Consider the following 15,112-nt stretch of genomic DNA (forward strand, 5'->3'; position numbering starts at 1 on the left):
AAATTAGAATATCAACATTTTGATGATTGTGTGGTAATTAGTGCAGCAACGCAGACCTGTGAACGCTTGTTTTATCAACTTAACAGATTTTCAAATCAAACCAACCTCTTTTCTTGGAGGCTGCAGGTCACATGGTCGACACATGGGACACGTGAGTTCAACTTAAGATCATGATGTCATAAGGATATCAGTTGTTTTTCACACACATCCACACACACACACACACTTAAGTCAATGAATATTAATTTTATTGTCAGTGTGTCAGTCGTGCCCAGACACACACACACACACACACACACACACACACACTTACACAAGCGAGCCCTGGCATCATCCCATACCCACAGTCAGTGGTGTCATGAAATAAATACTATGTGCAGTGAGAGCGGAGCTGCCCGTCTGAACTCTCTGTCTCTTCGCCTGAATTTCGTTTTCATAACATCCTCAGTCGTGGCACCTCCTCACTCGAAGGAAGCTGTCTAAGAATAGAGATGTATGGTGGCTACGTATTTAAATGAGCAAACACAGATATAAGTCCAAAATTTGTTCAGAATGTTTTAACGCTTGTTGAGATGAACTTAATTTAACAAGAAATACATGATTTCTATACAGTGATTTATGTAATTTCCTTCAAAATTCATGTTTTTGATTATTCATTAGATTCACCCCCTAACCCTGCTTTATCAGACACCACCTTCTCTGATATATATGTTTTTGTAAACTTGAGTGCACTTTAGCAGAGTTTCTCATCGACCCCTCAAAGTGCTCAACAGCTCAAGTCACCTTCATCCAATCACACAAACACTCATACAGCGCTTCTGAATGCAACACTGTTACCATCACACACCATTCATACACTGTCAGCACTGCCATCAGGGGCAATTTGGGGTTCAGTCCAAGGACACTTTGAACGACTGAAGGAGCTGGGGATCGAACCACCGAACTTCTGGTTAGTGGCCACTCTACCCCCTGTGCGTGTGTAAGGACATGTCACTGGTGAGGAGATACTGAGGCTCAAGAGCTCACTCTAGTGGAGTAAATCTCTCACTCTCACTTCATCTTGGTCTGTTTCACAGTCTGTTTTTATTCTGCCCTATATGATGACGATTATTTAACTCTTTACAAATTAATCATTTTGAACCCAAGATACGTTTTTCCCATCAGGTGATCCAGACGGTCTTTACAGTGACATGCATTTGGACAGGTTACTACATGGCATCTCATTGTAACATTTGAAAATGATGCCAGTGGCTGAGAACGCTGAACACACTGCAACTCAAGAAAACATCCTCACCACCCCACATGCATTATGAAGAAATATGTGTTGCAAGTAGTCGAAACACAAGCAAAGGATAAAGCAATTAACCGTTTTGAAAAAAAAAGTGTCCGAAAGAAACAAGCTGCAAACACTGAAAACTCAGACGCACATACAAGTTGAAGAGTCTGCAGGCAGTTCACTGGACTATTAACGTCGGTGTTTGTAAGAGGCAGATTAAATAGGAAATGGTCGAAATTGATGCTCCAGCAGCAAATATTCAGATTTATACTGTGTATTACTCCACAATCACTGGATCCTGAAGGAAACAGTACTAACCTGGATAAGGCCACATGGTGTTAAATGACACACCACTCACACACTACAGACTAAAATCAATCAAAGAGGTTGTAAAGTATATGCATGAGTCTAAAGAGTGAGTCTCGTTTTCATAATTTGAACGAAAGTTTAAAATGTTACTTTATATTTTACACACACACACACAGTTATATACTGAGAAGTAACCTCTACTGAGACTGTATAAGAAAATGGAATTATTAATGTAATCCTCATTTGAGATGGTTCACTTTGTGTATTGATGATATTAGGTGTTTCCCATTCTCAACTTCTTACATAATAGTAAATGCATGAAGAGTAGAACATCCACACAGGAACAGTAAACACTTTTTGGAACTGCGCTTACTGCTTTCTACTTAGTGGAACATTTAAAGTTATATAGTGATGCTTTGCTCTTTTTTCTATTATGGTACATACTCACTGAAGGTGGCATTACGTTCATCCGGTACAATGTGGCGGGGGGTGAGACAGGGCATCTGAAGTGAGTGGTACTCCGTCCATCATCCCTAGTGCCTCCTTCAAGCCCTTAGACCCTCGTTCCTGGAAACCACGCTGTAGGAGCAAGATGTTTTTATTATGTTTAGAACAAATGTGAGAATATCCTCTACCTTCCTTACCTGGTCTACTGCGTCCTCCTGTGGCTCCATCTGCAGAAGCTACATAGGGAAACCAGTTTTGTGGATTTGACAATATTTAACTTGTTATTTAGTTTGTCTTTATAAGCTAATTTCATGGAGGATGGATGTATATTGTTTATTATTATATTGTATGTTTTCTCTAGAAAATTAAAATTCTTGTTTACCATTGTGTCTAAGTACAGTATGAATTGTGTATGAGCAAGATCAACCCTGCCAAGCTGGTTGTCGGCAAACGTCACAGCCATCAACTGCGTGACCGAGGACACAGAGATGCACTTTGTCCGTGAGGAGGTGCAGGTCTGAAAGATATAAAAGTATGAATTTAATCTCTGTTCAAAGTTCTATTCTGGTGCAACCTGTCTGACTGCGACACTTGAACGCAATTTACAAATGTTATAATAACAGACAGTACAGATAACGTCTCTTTTGGGAATCTTTATTTTAGAAAATGTCACAACAAAACACAGATGGTAGAGATTTACTCATGTAGCAAAACATTAAATATCTGACTTCTACAATTTCTGTCAAAATGGTCACAACTCAGTCAGATCTGAACAGACATGAAACACATGTCGACATCCGGAGCAAACCTCCAGAAATTCACACGGCTGCAGAACTTCACTCAGAACCATCAGCGTTTTCCATTTCACAGTAATCCTGTCATCATAGAGGGAGGCCGAGTTAAGAGCGGCTGGCCAGCCACAGTCGCCTCGCACAACTTACGCAGGCGCATCATTGGGGAGGCTGCAGACACTAGGTGCCGCTGGGAGTAGGGAGTGGAAGAGTAGGAAAGGTGAGGGTGCAGCAGGGCAGTGGGTCCTCCCACTGCCCTGCTGCAGAAACCTGGGGGGATGGATGGATGGTGGTGGGCCAGACGAGGAGGAAGGGCAAAGCAGGGCCGTGGAGAATTTAGGAAGCGGCATGGCAGCTTCACTGGGGGGATCTTCAGGGTGGAGCTATGCAAAGGTTTCTTTGGAGTGATAGGGTTGTCTGGGCTCGGCTTCACCGTTAACTCCCACTTGACTGAGATGGACAGTGAAAACTGCTTCTTGAATGCTGGATGAAGAAAAATGAAGAAGTACAGCAATGAGGATCACAGCAATACACAGATATGCCACAACATTAACAGATAACAGGTTTTAATGTTGTGACTCCTGTGTACAGTATATCTGTGGCCTGTTTTGAAAGGGTTCATTCTGGACCATCAGTAATGTCATTTAATAACGTTGAGTCAATGTTAAGTCTGTGATGTAGTCCAGGAGTTGTGTTCAAATTCATTCCAATCGTTAATTTGCACTCATTTGTCAGAAGTTGATGTCTTTGCCAAGGAGGTACAACCAAGATTTCATCAGCGTTTGTTTATCTGTTAGCAGGATTACGCAGAAACTACAGGATGGATTACTTTCAAACTTGGTGGAAGGATGTGGTATGTTTCAGGAAAGAACTCATTAAACTTTGGCATGAATCTGGATTATGGGGCAGATCTCAGACTTTCCACTTTTTTGAACATTGGAAGATTAGGTGTTTTTCAGCATTTTCCTATTCTCAGAATAGTCCATGAATCTTGATGGAAAAAAACCCTGGCACATTTTGGAGACTGATAAATATCAGTGTGGATCTAGTCAATTTAAATGTAGTTTAGGCCTGGGCAGAGCTATGCATTTTGTGAGGGCCATTCTAGTTAAAAAAGTGCCAGTCTTCTTCGCCTGGATCCATCCTCACTGAACCGGCTGCAAGTCAGATTTTTTCAGTGATTCAAGATGTCCAGTGTTGTGCTCATGACTGTTTCCTAGGTCATAAACAACTGTTAAATCAGTACATGAAGTTCAATGTAAGAATCTTAATGACTTTGAGACTGAAGCAGTTGTGTGTCCACTTTCAGAAATTACAACACATCTTTTTGATCATTGTGAATATGTTGCTTTAATAAAACTGGAAATCCTGCATTGCAGGTGTGTGTGCGTGTGTTTGTGCGTCACCCACCCACCCACACACACACACACACACACATCTTTTTGATCATTGTGAATATGTTGCTTTAATAAAACTGGAAATCCTTCATTGCAGGTGTGTGTGTGTGTGTGTTTGTGCGTCACCCACCAACCAATGACAACTAGTCAAAACCTGACTTGAGATGTCATGTTCAAGAGGCAAAAAAACACTGTGAAGCCACCGTGGCTTTTGACCACCCAAATCAGTTAATCTGTAAATCTAAGTGAACATTTGTACCATTTGAAAGGATTCTCTCGAGGCTTTCTTCAGATAACACATTGATGAAGCAAAAAAATATGTTTGTGACCTTGACCTCCAAATTCTAATCAGGTGATCCTTGAGTCCAGGTGAATGTCTGTGCTAGATCTAAGGAGTGTTCCTGATATATCATATTCACTAGAACATGAGGTCACCGTTCACCCTTGAGTCAAACTGAACATTTGTACCACATTTTAAGAAATTCCCTCTTGAGATATCGCGAGTTACGGATGAACGGACTGACATACGTAGGACAGACTACCATAATACCTCTGGCTGTTTCAGAGCAAAGGCGTAATAATGTCAAATAAATTCAAAGAGTATTGAAGAGGATGACGCTATAGGGGAACAATATTTACAGCAATTCACTGATCACAGGCATCAGTCCAGCACCAACCTTCCACCAGCATCTTCTTGGCCATAGAAGCAGCCTGGTGAGATGAGAAGGTCACTTTCGCTGACACCCCCTCTACACCAGCTTGAGTCATCAGACACACTCTCTCCACCCCATCGGTGAGCACACGCAGTACCTGCAAACACAGAGAGTGATAGTATCAGAGGGGTGATCACTGTGTATATACCCCATCAGCCAATGCTAACTTTGTTAAGTTGCAAAAAATGCCATTTCATAATGACGTCATTTATCACATGATGACAAATGATTGGTTAGTCTAAATAAGCTGAAGATCATTTCTCTCATCTTATAGGTTGCCAAATTTAAAGTATTACTATATTATATGACTTCATTCAATGATTTCACATCACTTCTTATATGATGTCATATCATGGGGGACGTACCAGGTAGTTAAGAGTTCAGTCATGTCACGTTTAGCGTTTAATTACTGTATATTTAATAATTGTTAAATGAAGCGAAATCAAAATTAATATTTGTTTCCCTGCAGAGCATTAGTGGCCAATTAGCTGCTCTTCTTTGTTTTTTTTGTTTTTTTCTGTCTAGTCCGCCTGTCAAGTGAGCCAGCAGCAAGATCTGGAGAATGGTCTTGGGACAGACGAGTTCTCATTTATTTTCAATCTTCTCACTTCCCCATCTGTAGTTTGCTCAAATTGAATCTCAGTCAAGCAGCCAGGGCAGACTCAAGGCGTCTGTCGCAGTAAAATGTTTTAGCTTGGATAGTGTGTGTAGGTTTGCAGAGAAACTTAGCTCCTGTCCTGTTAGTAAGCTGAGGAGGTAAAGATGATTGTGAAATGTAGAACTGAACTTAGATGTGTTTTCTGTATTATTTAATCTGCAGTTCTGGTAAAACCTGATGATTATAAACTGGTCGCTGAGTCTAAGTTCCCATCACTAAGACAAGCTACAGTGCTGTTGTACCTGCAGCAGTTCCTCTAGTCTGGTGGTGACAGGCAGGTTGTCAACACAGAGGTGTCTCTTCTCTGTGCTGCGGCGAACACTGAGGGGGGAGCCGGGCTCCAGCACGTGGCCGTGCAGCAGGCGGATCGCGTCAGCGGCTACACTCTGCGAGCCGTATTTGGCGTACGCGAAGCCGCGGTTCTGTCCGCTGAAGTTCATCATGAGCCTGAACTCCCAGAGTGGACCCACGGAGCTGAACAGGGGGATCAGCAGGTCCTCGTAGGTGTCCCGCGGGATCTGGCTGATGAAGACCTCGCAGCGGGCTTCTGGGTAGGGACCATTCCACACTGTCACCAGAACAGACAGGAGAGAGAAGTGATCTGTCACGTGATCTCATCAGCTCAAGTTGTTACTTTGTTGGCTTAAATCTTCATTAAAGGATAAATCTGGAGTTATGTTATCTCTTTTTACTCTTATTATAGAAAACATCAACAACTAGAAGCACTGAGTAGAGCACGAGCCTCCGCCAAGGCCTAAAAGTCCCCTTAGGAAACCACAATTAAGATCGATTACATCTGGATATTTGGGTGGATCTGCATCAAAAGATCCAGAAATTATTTTAAGAGAAATAAAAAAGAAAATGTTGAAAAAATCTTACAATATAAAAGGATAATAACTAAAAAATAACAGTTTCCTTTTATTTAAGTGAGTATTGAGGCATTGTTTCCCCCTATTTGACCATAGCACAACATTTTAACTTCACTGTCAGTTGGAGGAACAGCACTAGTATGAGCCGCAGTCTCTCTCACCCTCAGGCGGTCCTCCGTACTTCCTCTGGCCATTTACTTGAGTCAGTTTTATATTGGTTGTTCCCAACCAGGTTTCCAGGGCCTGCACCCGCTCAAGATTCAGCACCTGACAGGAAAAACAAAGTGGGAACAATTACACAGTGACAGTTCCTTTGCAACTAACAAGACAGATCATTTGAATAAAATCATTGGTTGTGACACTGTTTTAACCCACTTATTCAAAGCATGTATAACTGGCAAGTGTAAAAGTACCAAATGAGCAAAAGTAAATGTCAATGTACGTAATCACCTGGTTAAGTACAATATAGCATGTTTATTGGGATGTGAAACTAGACTTTACCCTGGTCTTCAGTCAGTGTTATATTGTGATGCAGTGTGATATAATAATTGAATGCTTTTTTCAGATTTTCAGGGGCTGAAAACTGATAAAATATTCTGACTTACTTACTCTCACTGCTTTATGATCTATAGATCATTGCCTTGTATCATTTTCAGGAAAACATTACACCTATAACTTCTACAGCAGATTGACACCACTGTATTTGATGAGGACAAGAACCTAAAGCAGAAAATCCTCATAATCAGGAGACTTGTTCATTATCTGAAGTGTGATCAGGGTTGGTAGTAAAACAACCACACACTCTATTTACAGTGAAAGGATTAAAAAGGTTTTTTCCACAGTCCTTAGCATTTAAGCAAGCACTCCATTGATTTAGCATCATACTTACACTTAATATTGTCAAATTAACATGGACAGACAGAAAAAGGATTAAATTGATGCAGAAAACCCGGAAGACATTTGTGTTCATTATTCTACACGTTCCTATATAGGTTGAATTTGGTCCCTAAGTACCCACAATGCAACTCAAACACCAGTTGGCATATTTTCAAATCTCACAGGTCATTACAATTAGAATATAAACTTTTCCCTCCATATTTGAATAAATGTTTGAATTTCAAATATAAAGTGACAGCGCTAATAGGCTACAGAGGTTTGATAAACTCACTTCATTTGAACTCCAGATTAGTTTTACATTTCAGACTTGGAGGCTTCAAGCTGATGCTGATTCAAGTGACATCACCTGAGGACATGAATCTGACTCTGGAGGCACAAAAAGCCCCCCACACACACACACACACACACACACACACACACACACCTGGTGGGGTTCCCCTTTTAGAGAGAGAGAGAGCAGCCAATCACGTGCAGTGACAATAGGTACAACCTTTTTCATTCTTTCTCCAAAGTAACTTTTGTTTAACTTTGTTAAAATGTAGCTTATTAGTATTCACATTCAAAGTGTGCAATTAACCTCTTATAAATGTTTTACACAGATATGTGACAAAATATCAAATGTAGATAGATAGATAGATAGATAGATAGATAGATAGATAGATAGATAGATAGATAGATAGATAGATAGATAGATCTAGACACGTTTACATCCAATGGCTTCAAACACACACGAGGGTAAGAATGAGCAATGGAGACTTATGGAGGCCATGTAAAAGGTTGTCAACTCGTCAGTAATTTATCAGAAAACTAAACTTAAGAGAGTAAAACGTAACCTAAAATCAAACGCATTGCACACAGGTAAAAGTGTTTCTATTGAAGTTGTGCAAATAGTTAACAATCGTCAAGTATTGTATCTAAACTTAAAAGAATCAAATTGTAACTTAAACCCAAAACCAAACATATTGTGCACGTGTAAAGTGTGTTTCTGTCAAGACTTGTCCGTTGTTATTCAAACCCGTGGAGAACAAACACCATACGACAGTGGGAACACGGTGGACTGAATGAATGCCCTGGCCCCTGATGTCCCAGGTGTGTCCCTCATGTGCAGACTGCCAACACGCAGCAGGACCGTGAACCCACAACCTCCTCAGTGGAGGAACAAGTACAGGTACCAATACAGACATGTCAAAGTTCTCTGTGAACAGAAAGCGTCAAACGTTTACTGAAGTAAAAGTATTAAATACTAACTCACCGACTCGGAGTCCATGTTGTTGTATTATCGATGAGAGAAGTAATTAAGACGCTGGTGCTGGACGGCTCCGTGCGGACCAATCAGCTGAGACCTCCTCCCTCCACCAGCGCAGCTCGTGCTCGTGACCCTCCCTTTTTTTAAACAACTTTATTTACAAACTTTTATATAAAAACTTTTTCCAAATATGTGCTCAACACTGGAAATAAACAGCTCAAGTGGCAGTACAGTTAAATAAACAGATCTGTAGATTACTCAGAAAAACATAATAATGTATTATAAAATACATGTATTATGTTAAAAAGGATATACAACATAAATATAAATGAATGAAAAGAAATTGAAGGGGGAAACTATTTCTTATTGTGTATTGAAAATTTAAATGTTGGATGATATACATATATCTCCCTTGCACCCCCACTTGGGATGGTATGTTTTCCTTACACCTGAGTCCTCTAGAGTTTGAGGGTTTTGCCCGATAAGACGATTCTTTTCAAATGACGGACATTTTTACCAAGGTCATGGACAATTGGACCAACTGACCGACAGCAGTTTCGCTGATAGACGCACATGCATGACCTATAGTTTCTTAATTACACATATGTTATAACTGATCCTCTAATATACAGTAACTAAACTTGCTTGTATACGTATTGTTTATTCGTGTAATTTCAAACTTATAAAGAAAAAAAAAGGTTCTTTGCGACTGAGTGTTTGTACCAAACGCCTCACTGAGACAAGGATGTTTGCTCTGCTTGTTAAACATTACAGCAGCATAAAAACAACTGTACGTCAACTGGAGACACAGGAGTCTGGCCAACCGTAGTGTTTTGGGGTCACATTTGTACAGAGTTATGGTCAAAAGGATTCTTTTTTATTGCTATAATCAGAGAACCAACACATTCTGGTACAACTGTGGTCCAACGCTCCAACTCACTGAGGATATTCATCACTTTTAGACTGTTACATTCATGACTAACTGTTGATGAGCAATGTATATGATACTTTTGTAAATGTGACTGGATAAAAAAACAATAGAATAACATGGTGAGTTTTATTTTCTGCATTACACTGATGGATGCATATGAAGTGATGTAGCAATTTTATGTAGAATATTTATGGAAATGGGAAACCCTAACCCTAACCCCAAAATATAATCAAAATATGTGCGATACTATTAAATTTCCTTTTTTTTTTTTAATCAAATAATATTTTGTTGATGCTAACAACAAAGCAGAACAATAAAACACAACAGAAAAACATGTTTTTCAGCTAATACTGAGTGGTCATCGTCTTCAGTATCCTGACAGTGTGGAGACTGTTGGGTATCGTTTACGCTGAGTCATGCACTTGTCCCTCTCGATGAACAGCGAGTGGGTTTTGCAGTTCATGTCCTTCTCGAGGGCCATGCGAGACTCCTCCAGCTGGGACAGGGAGCCTCTGGCCTCGCTCAGCTGCTGGTGCAGAGACGCCACAGTGGCATCAATCTGCCTCGCCTCCCCTTCCAAACTACAGACACAGGCAGCAAATGAGGGGATAGAGAAACAAAGGGAGATACATACAGTATGATTTGTAGGTGTGCACATGTGTGTGTGCGTGTGTGTACCTGAGCTGAGGTTCGTCCCTGCAGAGCTCCATGTGGGGTCTGAGGGAGCGGACGTAGAGTCTGGACTGAGCAACTCTCAGTGGAGCCTCTTTGTTGTGGATGGCCTGTTGTAGAGCAACGATGTTCCTCTCCTGAGCCCCGATCTGCTCCAGGACCTGCACAGACACACACGATCATACAACAGATAATCTATCGATCCACCCATCAATCACTCTGTGTGTCTGTGTCTACCTCTGCGAGCTTCATCTCCTGCTGGTTCTTGGCCTCATTCAGCTCCACACAGCGCTGGCTGAAGGCTCGGTCCACAGTGGAGCACTGGACCCTCAGATCCTCAGTGGTGTCCAGCAGCACTCGCTCCACCAGCTTTCTGAGATGCACACAGGGGATATAAACAGTCGACACACCCCTGTTAAAAGGCCAGGTTGTTGTGATGTAAAAAAATTAGACCAAGATAAATCACCTCCAAACTTTCCCCAGCGTTAATGTGACCTATAATCTGTACAATAGAATGAAATCTTCAAGTGAAATCTTTAAGGGGATAAAAAATAAAAAACTATAACAATGTGGTTTCATAAGTGTGCACACCCTCTTATAATTGGGGGTGTGGCTGTGTTCAGAATCAACCAATCACAGTCAAACTAGCAGTCAGCACACACCTGCCATAAATTAAAGTGACACTGATTAACCCTAAATAAAGTTCAGTTGTTTGAGTCCTGACATGAACTCAGTCGCATCTTACAGCACAAGCCTTGGTCCGCAACGAGCTTACAAAGCATCAAAGCATCGCATTGTTGAAAGGTCTCAGTCAGGAGAAGGATGGATTTACCATGGAACACAGTGAAGACAGTCATCAACAAGTGGACAAAACCTCAGACACAACCAAGAACTGGACGTCTCTCCAAAATTGATGAAAAGACAAGAAGAAGGCTGCCAAGAGGCATACAGCAACATTAAAGTAGCAGCAGGGGTTTCTGCCAAGTACTGGTAGTGTACTACATGTGATAACAATCACACGTATTCTTCATATGTCTGGGCTATGGGGTAGGACGGCAAGATGGAAGCCTTCTCTTACAATGAAAAACATCCAAGCACGGCAAAAACCTACATCAAATGTGCCAAAAGCATGTGGGAAAATGTGTTATGGTCTGATGAGACCAGGGTTGAACTTTATGGCCATAATTCCAAAAGGTATGTTTGGTTAAAAAACAAGGAACATCACCAAAGAACAGCATACCCACGGTGAAGCATGGTGGACTTTAGTCAAGGTGGAGTTTTCAATTACCCTCAATTTGAATGAATAGAACTTTATTGTCCACCAAAGGTGGAAAATTGCCTTTGGCTCACTAGTACAACATAAAATCAGACAAACAGATGAAAACGACAATACATTAAAATTGAAAAAAGCTGATGATGAAGAGCATTTTCATCTTTCAGCACAACAACAACCCAAAGCATACGTCCAAAACAACTAAAGTTTTGGAATGGCCCAGCCAGAGCCCAGACCTGAATCCAATTAAAAATCTGTGGGGTGACCTGCATGAGGAGGACTGTGCACAGGAGGTGCCCTCGCAATCTGACAGATTTTCAAGGAAGAGTGGGCAAAGATTGCCAAGTCAAGATGTGCTGATGGACTCCTACCCAAAAAGACTGAATGCTGTCATAAACTCAAAAGGGGCTTCAACAAAGTATTAGTTTAAGGGTGTGCATATTTGTACAACCAGGTTATTTTGAGGTTTTTATTTTTACCCGCTAAAACATTTTTATAATTACATCACAACAACCTGGCATTTTTTATTTATATCCACTGTAAAAACAGCTACTGGAAACATTCATGAATGTGCCACGGTGTCACTTTGAGTCTGTGTGGAGGCTCAAACACAGTCCGAACACACACACTGCTCTCTGACCTGAGGCTGCTCGAGGCCTGTTCCTCCTGCAAGGCTTTGCTCAGGTTGTCCTGTGTGAACTTAGACCACGCTGCATGGTTACACACCCTGCAGAAGACCAGAGGTTAGATTGTCTATTAATCACAAGGGTTATCAGCACAGTTTTTCATTTGCAGGGGTAATATCACTTCATGCATTTAGGAGCATTTAAAGGGACTTTGGGGGCCCGAGGCTGAAAGGTCCAGGGAGGCCCTAAACCCCGAAGAAAAACATGATATATGATAGACTTTCTAGACTTCAACCAAACCTCTAACTGCCTGCGCCGCACCGGGTGTGTTTGCAGCAGGTGACGGCTGTCGCTGATCTGCTGTGTCTCACGTGTATCTGTTCACACTGGTAGTGTGTCTGCTGCAGAGCTGCCAGCACTGTGTGTTACATAGGGTTTGCCTTTGAAAATAGCCATACATAATATAACTTTTATATGATGTCATTACACATCTAATCTACTAAAGGGATAGTTCACTCAAAATTTTGTATTCACTCCTCATCTACTCAGCACTATGCGGAGGGGCATTTGTGTGTGGATCATAACGGACTTTTAGGCTTAAAACATGGTGTAAATGGCCTCGGGACCACCAGACCAGATGTTGTTGTTTACGTTTAAAGAAGGGGTCCCCAGTCATTTAAATTGGATTGGATTTGGCTGCAACTCTGTTTACCCCTGAAACTCCAAAAGTATTTTGTGGACTCAAACACCCACCGCTCCATCGGCATAGTGGTGAGTAGATAATGAGTGAATTTTCATTTTTGGTTGAACTATCCCTTTAAGACGCATTTGGTCAATAATACAATTTTAAAAAGCCTTGTTAAAACAAAGAAATGGATTCAGGCAACACAACGCTTTGCCGCTTGTACTTTGAAAGAGGTACAGGTGAATATTTATGTATGTGACATATTCAACAGATAATTTTCACTGTCTATTTTGTTGTGAGCCACACACGGCATGTGGAGAAAATAGGCGACCCCAACTAAGAGCAGTGCGGCTCACAGGCGTGAGATGCACCTGAGACATGCAGCTCATGCAGGCAGCTTGGGGGCTCTAACCTGATAACATGGGCCACAAAATACATCCAGTGCGGCCTGGGTGTTATGTAGAAAGCTAGTGTCTCTTTATGGGGTTTAGTGTTGTTACGGTCTCCTGTGATAAGCCAATCATAGAATTGAAGGGTCCTCACAAAATTGTCGTTGCTGTGGATCAGCCGTTCTCTGGGGCCACCTCTAAGCTCGGACCCCCAGGTCAAGCTACCTTGTTGCAATACCCCTGCACACACACACATGCGCGCACGCACACGCACACGCACACGCACACACACACGCACACACACTCACTGGTCCTGCACGGTGGCTGAGCTGGGGTGGTGCTTTGTATCCGGACTCATGTTACTGTATCTTCCACAGTGGTCGTCCAAGTTGTAGGCCTCGTACTTATCAGACCAGTCCAACTCTAAGGTCTGCTTGGCCTCTTTGTTCCTCCTGATACAGACACACAAACACGCACACATCAAAATAAATGGAACATTTCATAATTGCGGTGCATGTGAGGCAGTTTGACTCCAGTTAACAGGACCGGAGACTCACTTGATCTGAGTCACAACCTGAGCTGTGGTTCTCTTCAGAAGAGCCTGGACGCTCCTGATCAGGTCCACTTCCTACAAAACACACAGCCATGCTTCTGGTTAGTGTCACACTGAGCCCTCTGCTGGCGGCATTTTACTGTTACACTGAATACAGTATAGGCCTAATACACACTTCCACTCCCATACACATAACTGTAAGAATTATAATTTTTCAGGGCTGCATCTAATGATTGATAATTATTTTCAGTATTAATTTATGTGCTGAATATTCTTTCTGAATATTCTATTATTAATAACAATCATTTAATTTAGTTTTAATTGTTATTATTTGATTGAAATTATTTTTATTTCCATCTGATCCCTTAACTTAAAGTATTTAACAGTATGACCACCTTTAACAGCTGCTCCTCCACAGAGTCTCGGACCAGGTCTGGGCCCAGTCTCCTCGTCCTGCAGGTCAGGTTATCGGTGGAGATGACGTACGGAGTCTCGGAGGCGTCCAGCGCCTTCTCCAGCCGCGTCTTCACCGCCACCAGTGACTGGTTGTCGGCCTGCAGCTGCTCGATGTGCCGCTGCAGCTCGGACCTCCAGTGGTGGAGGTCTTGTAGTCTCTCCCCCAGCAGACGCGTCCCCTCGGCCTGGGTGTGCAGCGTGGCCGCCTCGGTGTCCTGGTGCAGACTCCTGGACTCTCGCTGGACGCTCCGGGCCTGGAGGCGGTCGGTGCCGGCCTGTTGCAGGATGCTGTGGTAGTTGGAGAACCACTCGCCCGGGGTGTATTTCGCAGAGCGGTACCCAGCTGTGGCGGAGCCGGAGGACGGCTGCCAGTCCCTCACAGGAGGCTCCTTCTCCGGGAGCCCCACAGCCACAGCCCTGCTGTCACAGTGAGGACGTGACACTAACAGCTCAGAGCTCATGTCTCTGACGGTTAAATTAGCCTGTTGGGAGAAAACCTTTCAAACTGATCAGTTGATCATTAAAGCGGACCGAGGCCTCAGTGATGCTGCAGCAAACTGTGGCCTGTGTTTGTTTCCTGTTGCCTGGTTACACATGTTGGCAGGGTCCTTGGCTCAGGTGACCAGAGATCAAATGAGCGGATGCAGATCAAATTACAGCCATTAAACAAGTGTAACACAATATGCAGTAATAAAATCATCCTCCCTGTGTGATACACGGACTTATTCAGTTTAATGTCACATGATCTGGCTGTGTCCAGTTCTAGAAACATTCAAGAGGGAGATCTTGAAATCCTTCAGTGAAATATTAGGTCTTATATCGACCCTAAATCCACACATGGCCACATTTGGCATGAGAGCAGATGACACTGCCTGAATAATATGTGCAGTGTTAATGCTTTGGCAACAACACACACACACACAC

General features: G+C 42.3%; 2 protein-coding genes across 2 annotated transcripts; both read right to left on the minus strand.

The window, feature by feature from the left end:
- Positions 1 to 2,670: 2,670 nt before the first annotated feature.
- Positions 2,671 to 8,724, minus strand: LOC118118622 (dead end protein 1). Its single transcript, XM_035171765.2, has 5 exons — positions 8,610 to 8,724; positions 6,622 to 6,727; positions 5,834 to 6,159; positions 4,898 to 5,030; positions 2,671 to 3,306 (listed from the first exon to the last, which is right to left on the minus strand). The coding sequence occupies exons 1-5, from the start codon at positions 8,622 to 8,624 to the stop codon at positions 2,897 to 2,899; spliced, it is 990 nt and encodes a 329-aa protein (XP_035027656.1). The 5' UTR covers positions 8,625 to 8,724; the 3' UTR covers positions 2,671 to 2,896.
- A 734-nt stretch (positions 8,725 to 9,458) lies between these two features.
- tekt4 (tektin 4) lies at positions 9,459 to 14,761 on the minus strand. Its single transcript, XM_035166799.2, has 7 exons — positions 14,128 to 14,761; positions 13,737 to 13,807; positions 13,488 to 13,631; positions 12,120 to 12,206; positions 10,444 to 10,579; positions 10,213 to 10,367; positions 9,459 to 10,115 (listed from the first exon to the last, which is right to left on the minus strand). The coding sequence occupies exons 1-7, from the start codon at positions 14,647 to 14,649 to the stop codon at positions 9,902 to 9,904; spliced, it is 1,329 nt and encodes a 442-aa protein (XP_035022690.1). The 5' UTR covers positions 14,650 to 14,761; the 3' UTR covers positions 9,459 to 9,901.
- Positions 14,762 to 15,112: the final 351 nt, after the last annotated feature.

The sequence above is a fragment of the Hippoglossus stenolepis genome, chromosome 2 (genome assembly GCF_022539355.2).
Source record: "Hippoglossus stenolepis isolate QCI-W04-F060 chromosome 2, HSTE1.2, whole genome shotgun sequence".
NCBI classification, from domain to species: domain Eukaryota; kingdom Metazoa; phylum Chordata; class Actinopteri; order Pleuronectiformes; family Pleuronectidae; genus Hippoglossus; species Hippoglossus stenolepis.

Excerpts from the sequence above, each read along its gene's own strand:
- LOC118118622 (XM_035171765.2), bottom strand. Across the intron at positions 6,160-6,621 it reads GTACGGAGGACCGCCTGAGG|TGTGGAATGGTCCCTACCCA; the intron begins GTGAGAGAGACT and ends TTCTGGTGACAG. Across the intron at positions 3,307-4,897 it reads CAAGAAGATGCTGGTGGAAG|CATTCAAGAAGCAGTTTTCA; the intron begins GTTGGTGCTGGA and ends TTCTTCATCCAG.
- tekt4 (XM_035166799.2), bottom strand. The coding sequence starts at position 14,649 with ATGAGCTCTGAGCTGTTAGTGTCACGTCCTCACTGTGACAGCAGGGCT. Across the intron at positions 10,580-12,119 it reads CAGGCCTCGAGCAGCCTCAG|AAAGCTGGTGGAGCGAGTGC; the intron begins GTCAGAGAGCAG and ends TGTGCATCTCAG. Across the intron at positions 10,368-10,443 it reads AGGAGATGAAGCTCGCAGAG|GTCCTGGAGCAGATCGGGGC; the intron begins GTAGACACAGAC and ends GTGTCTGTGCAG.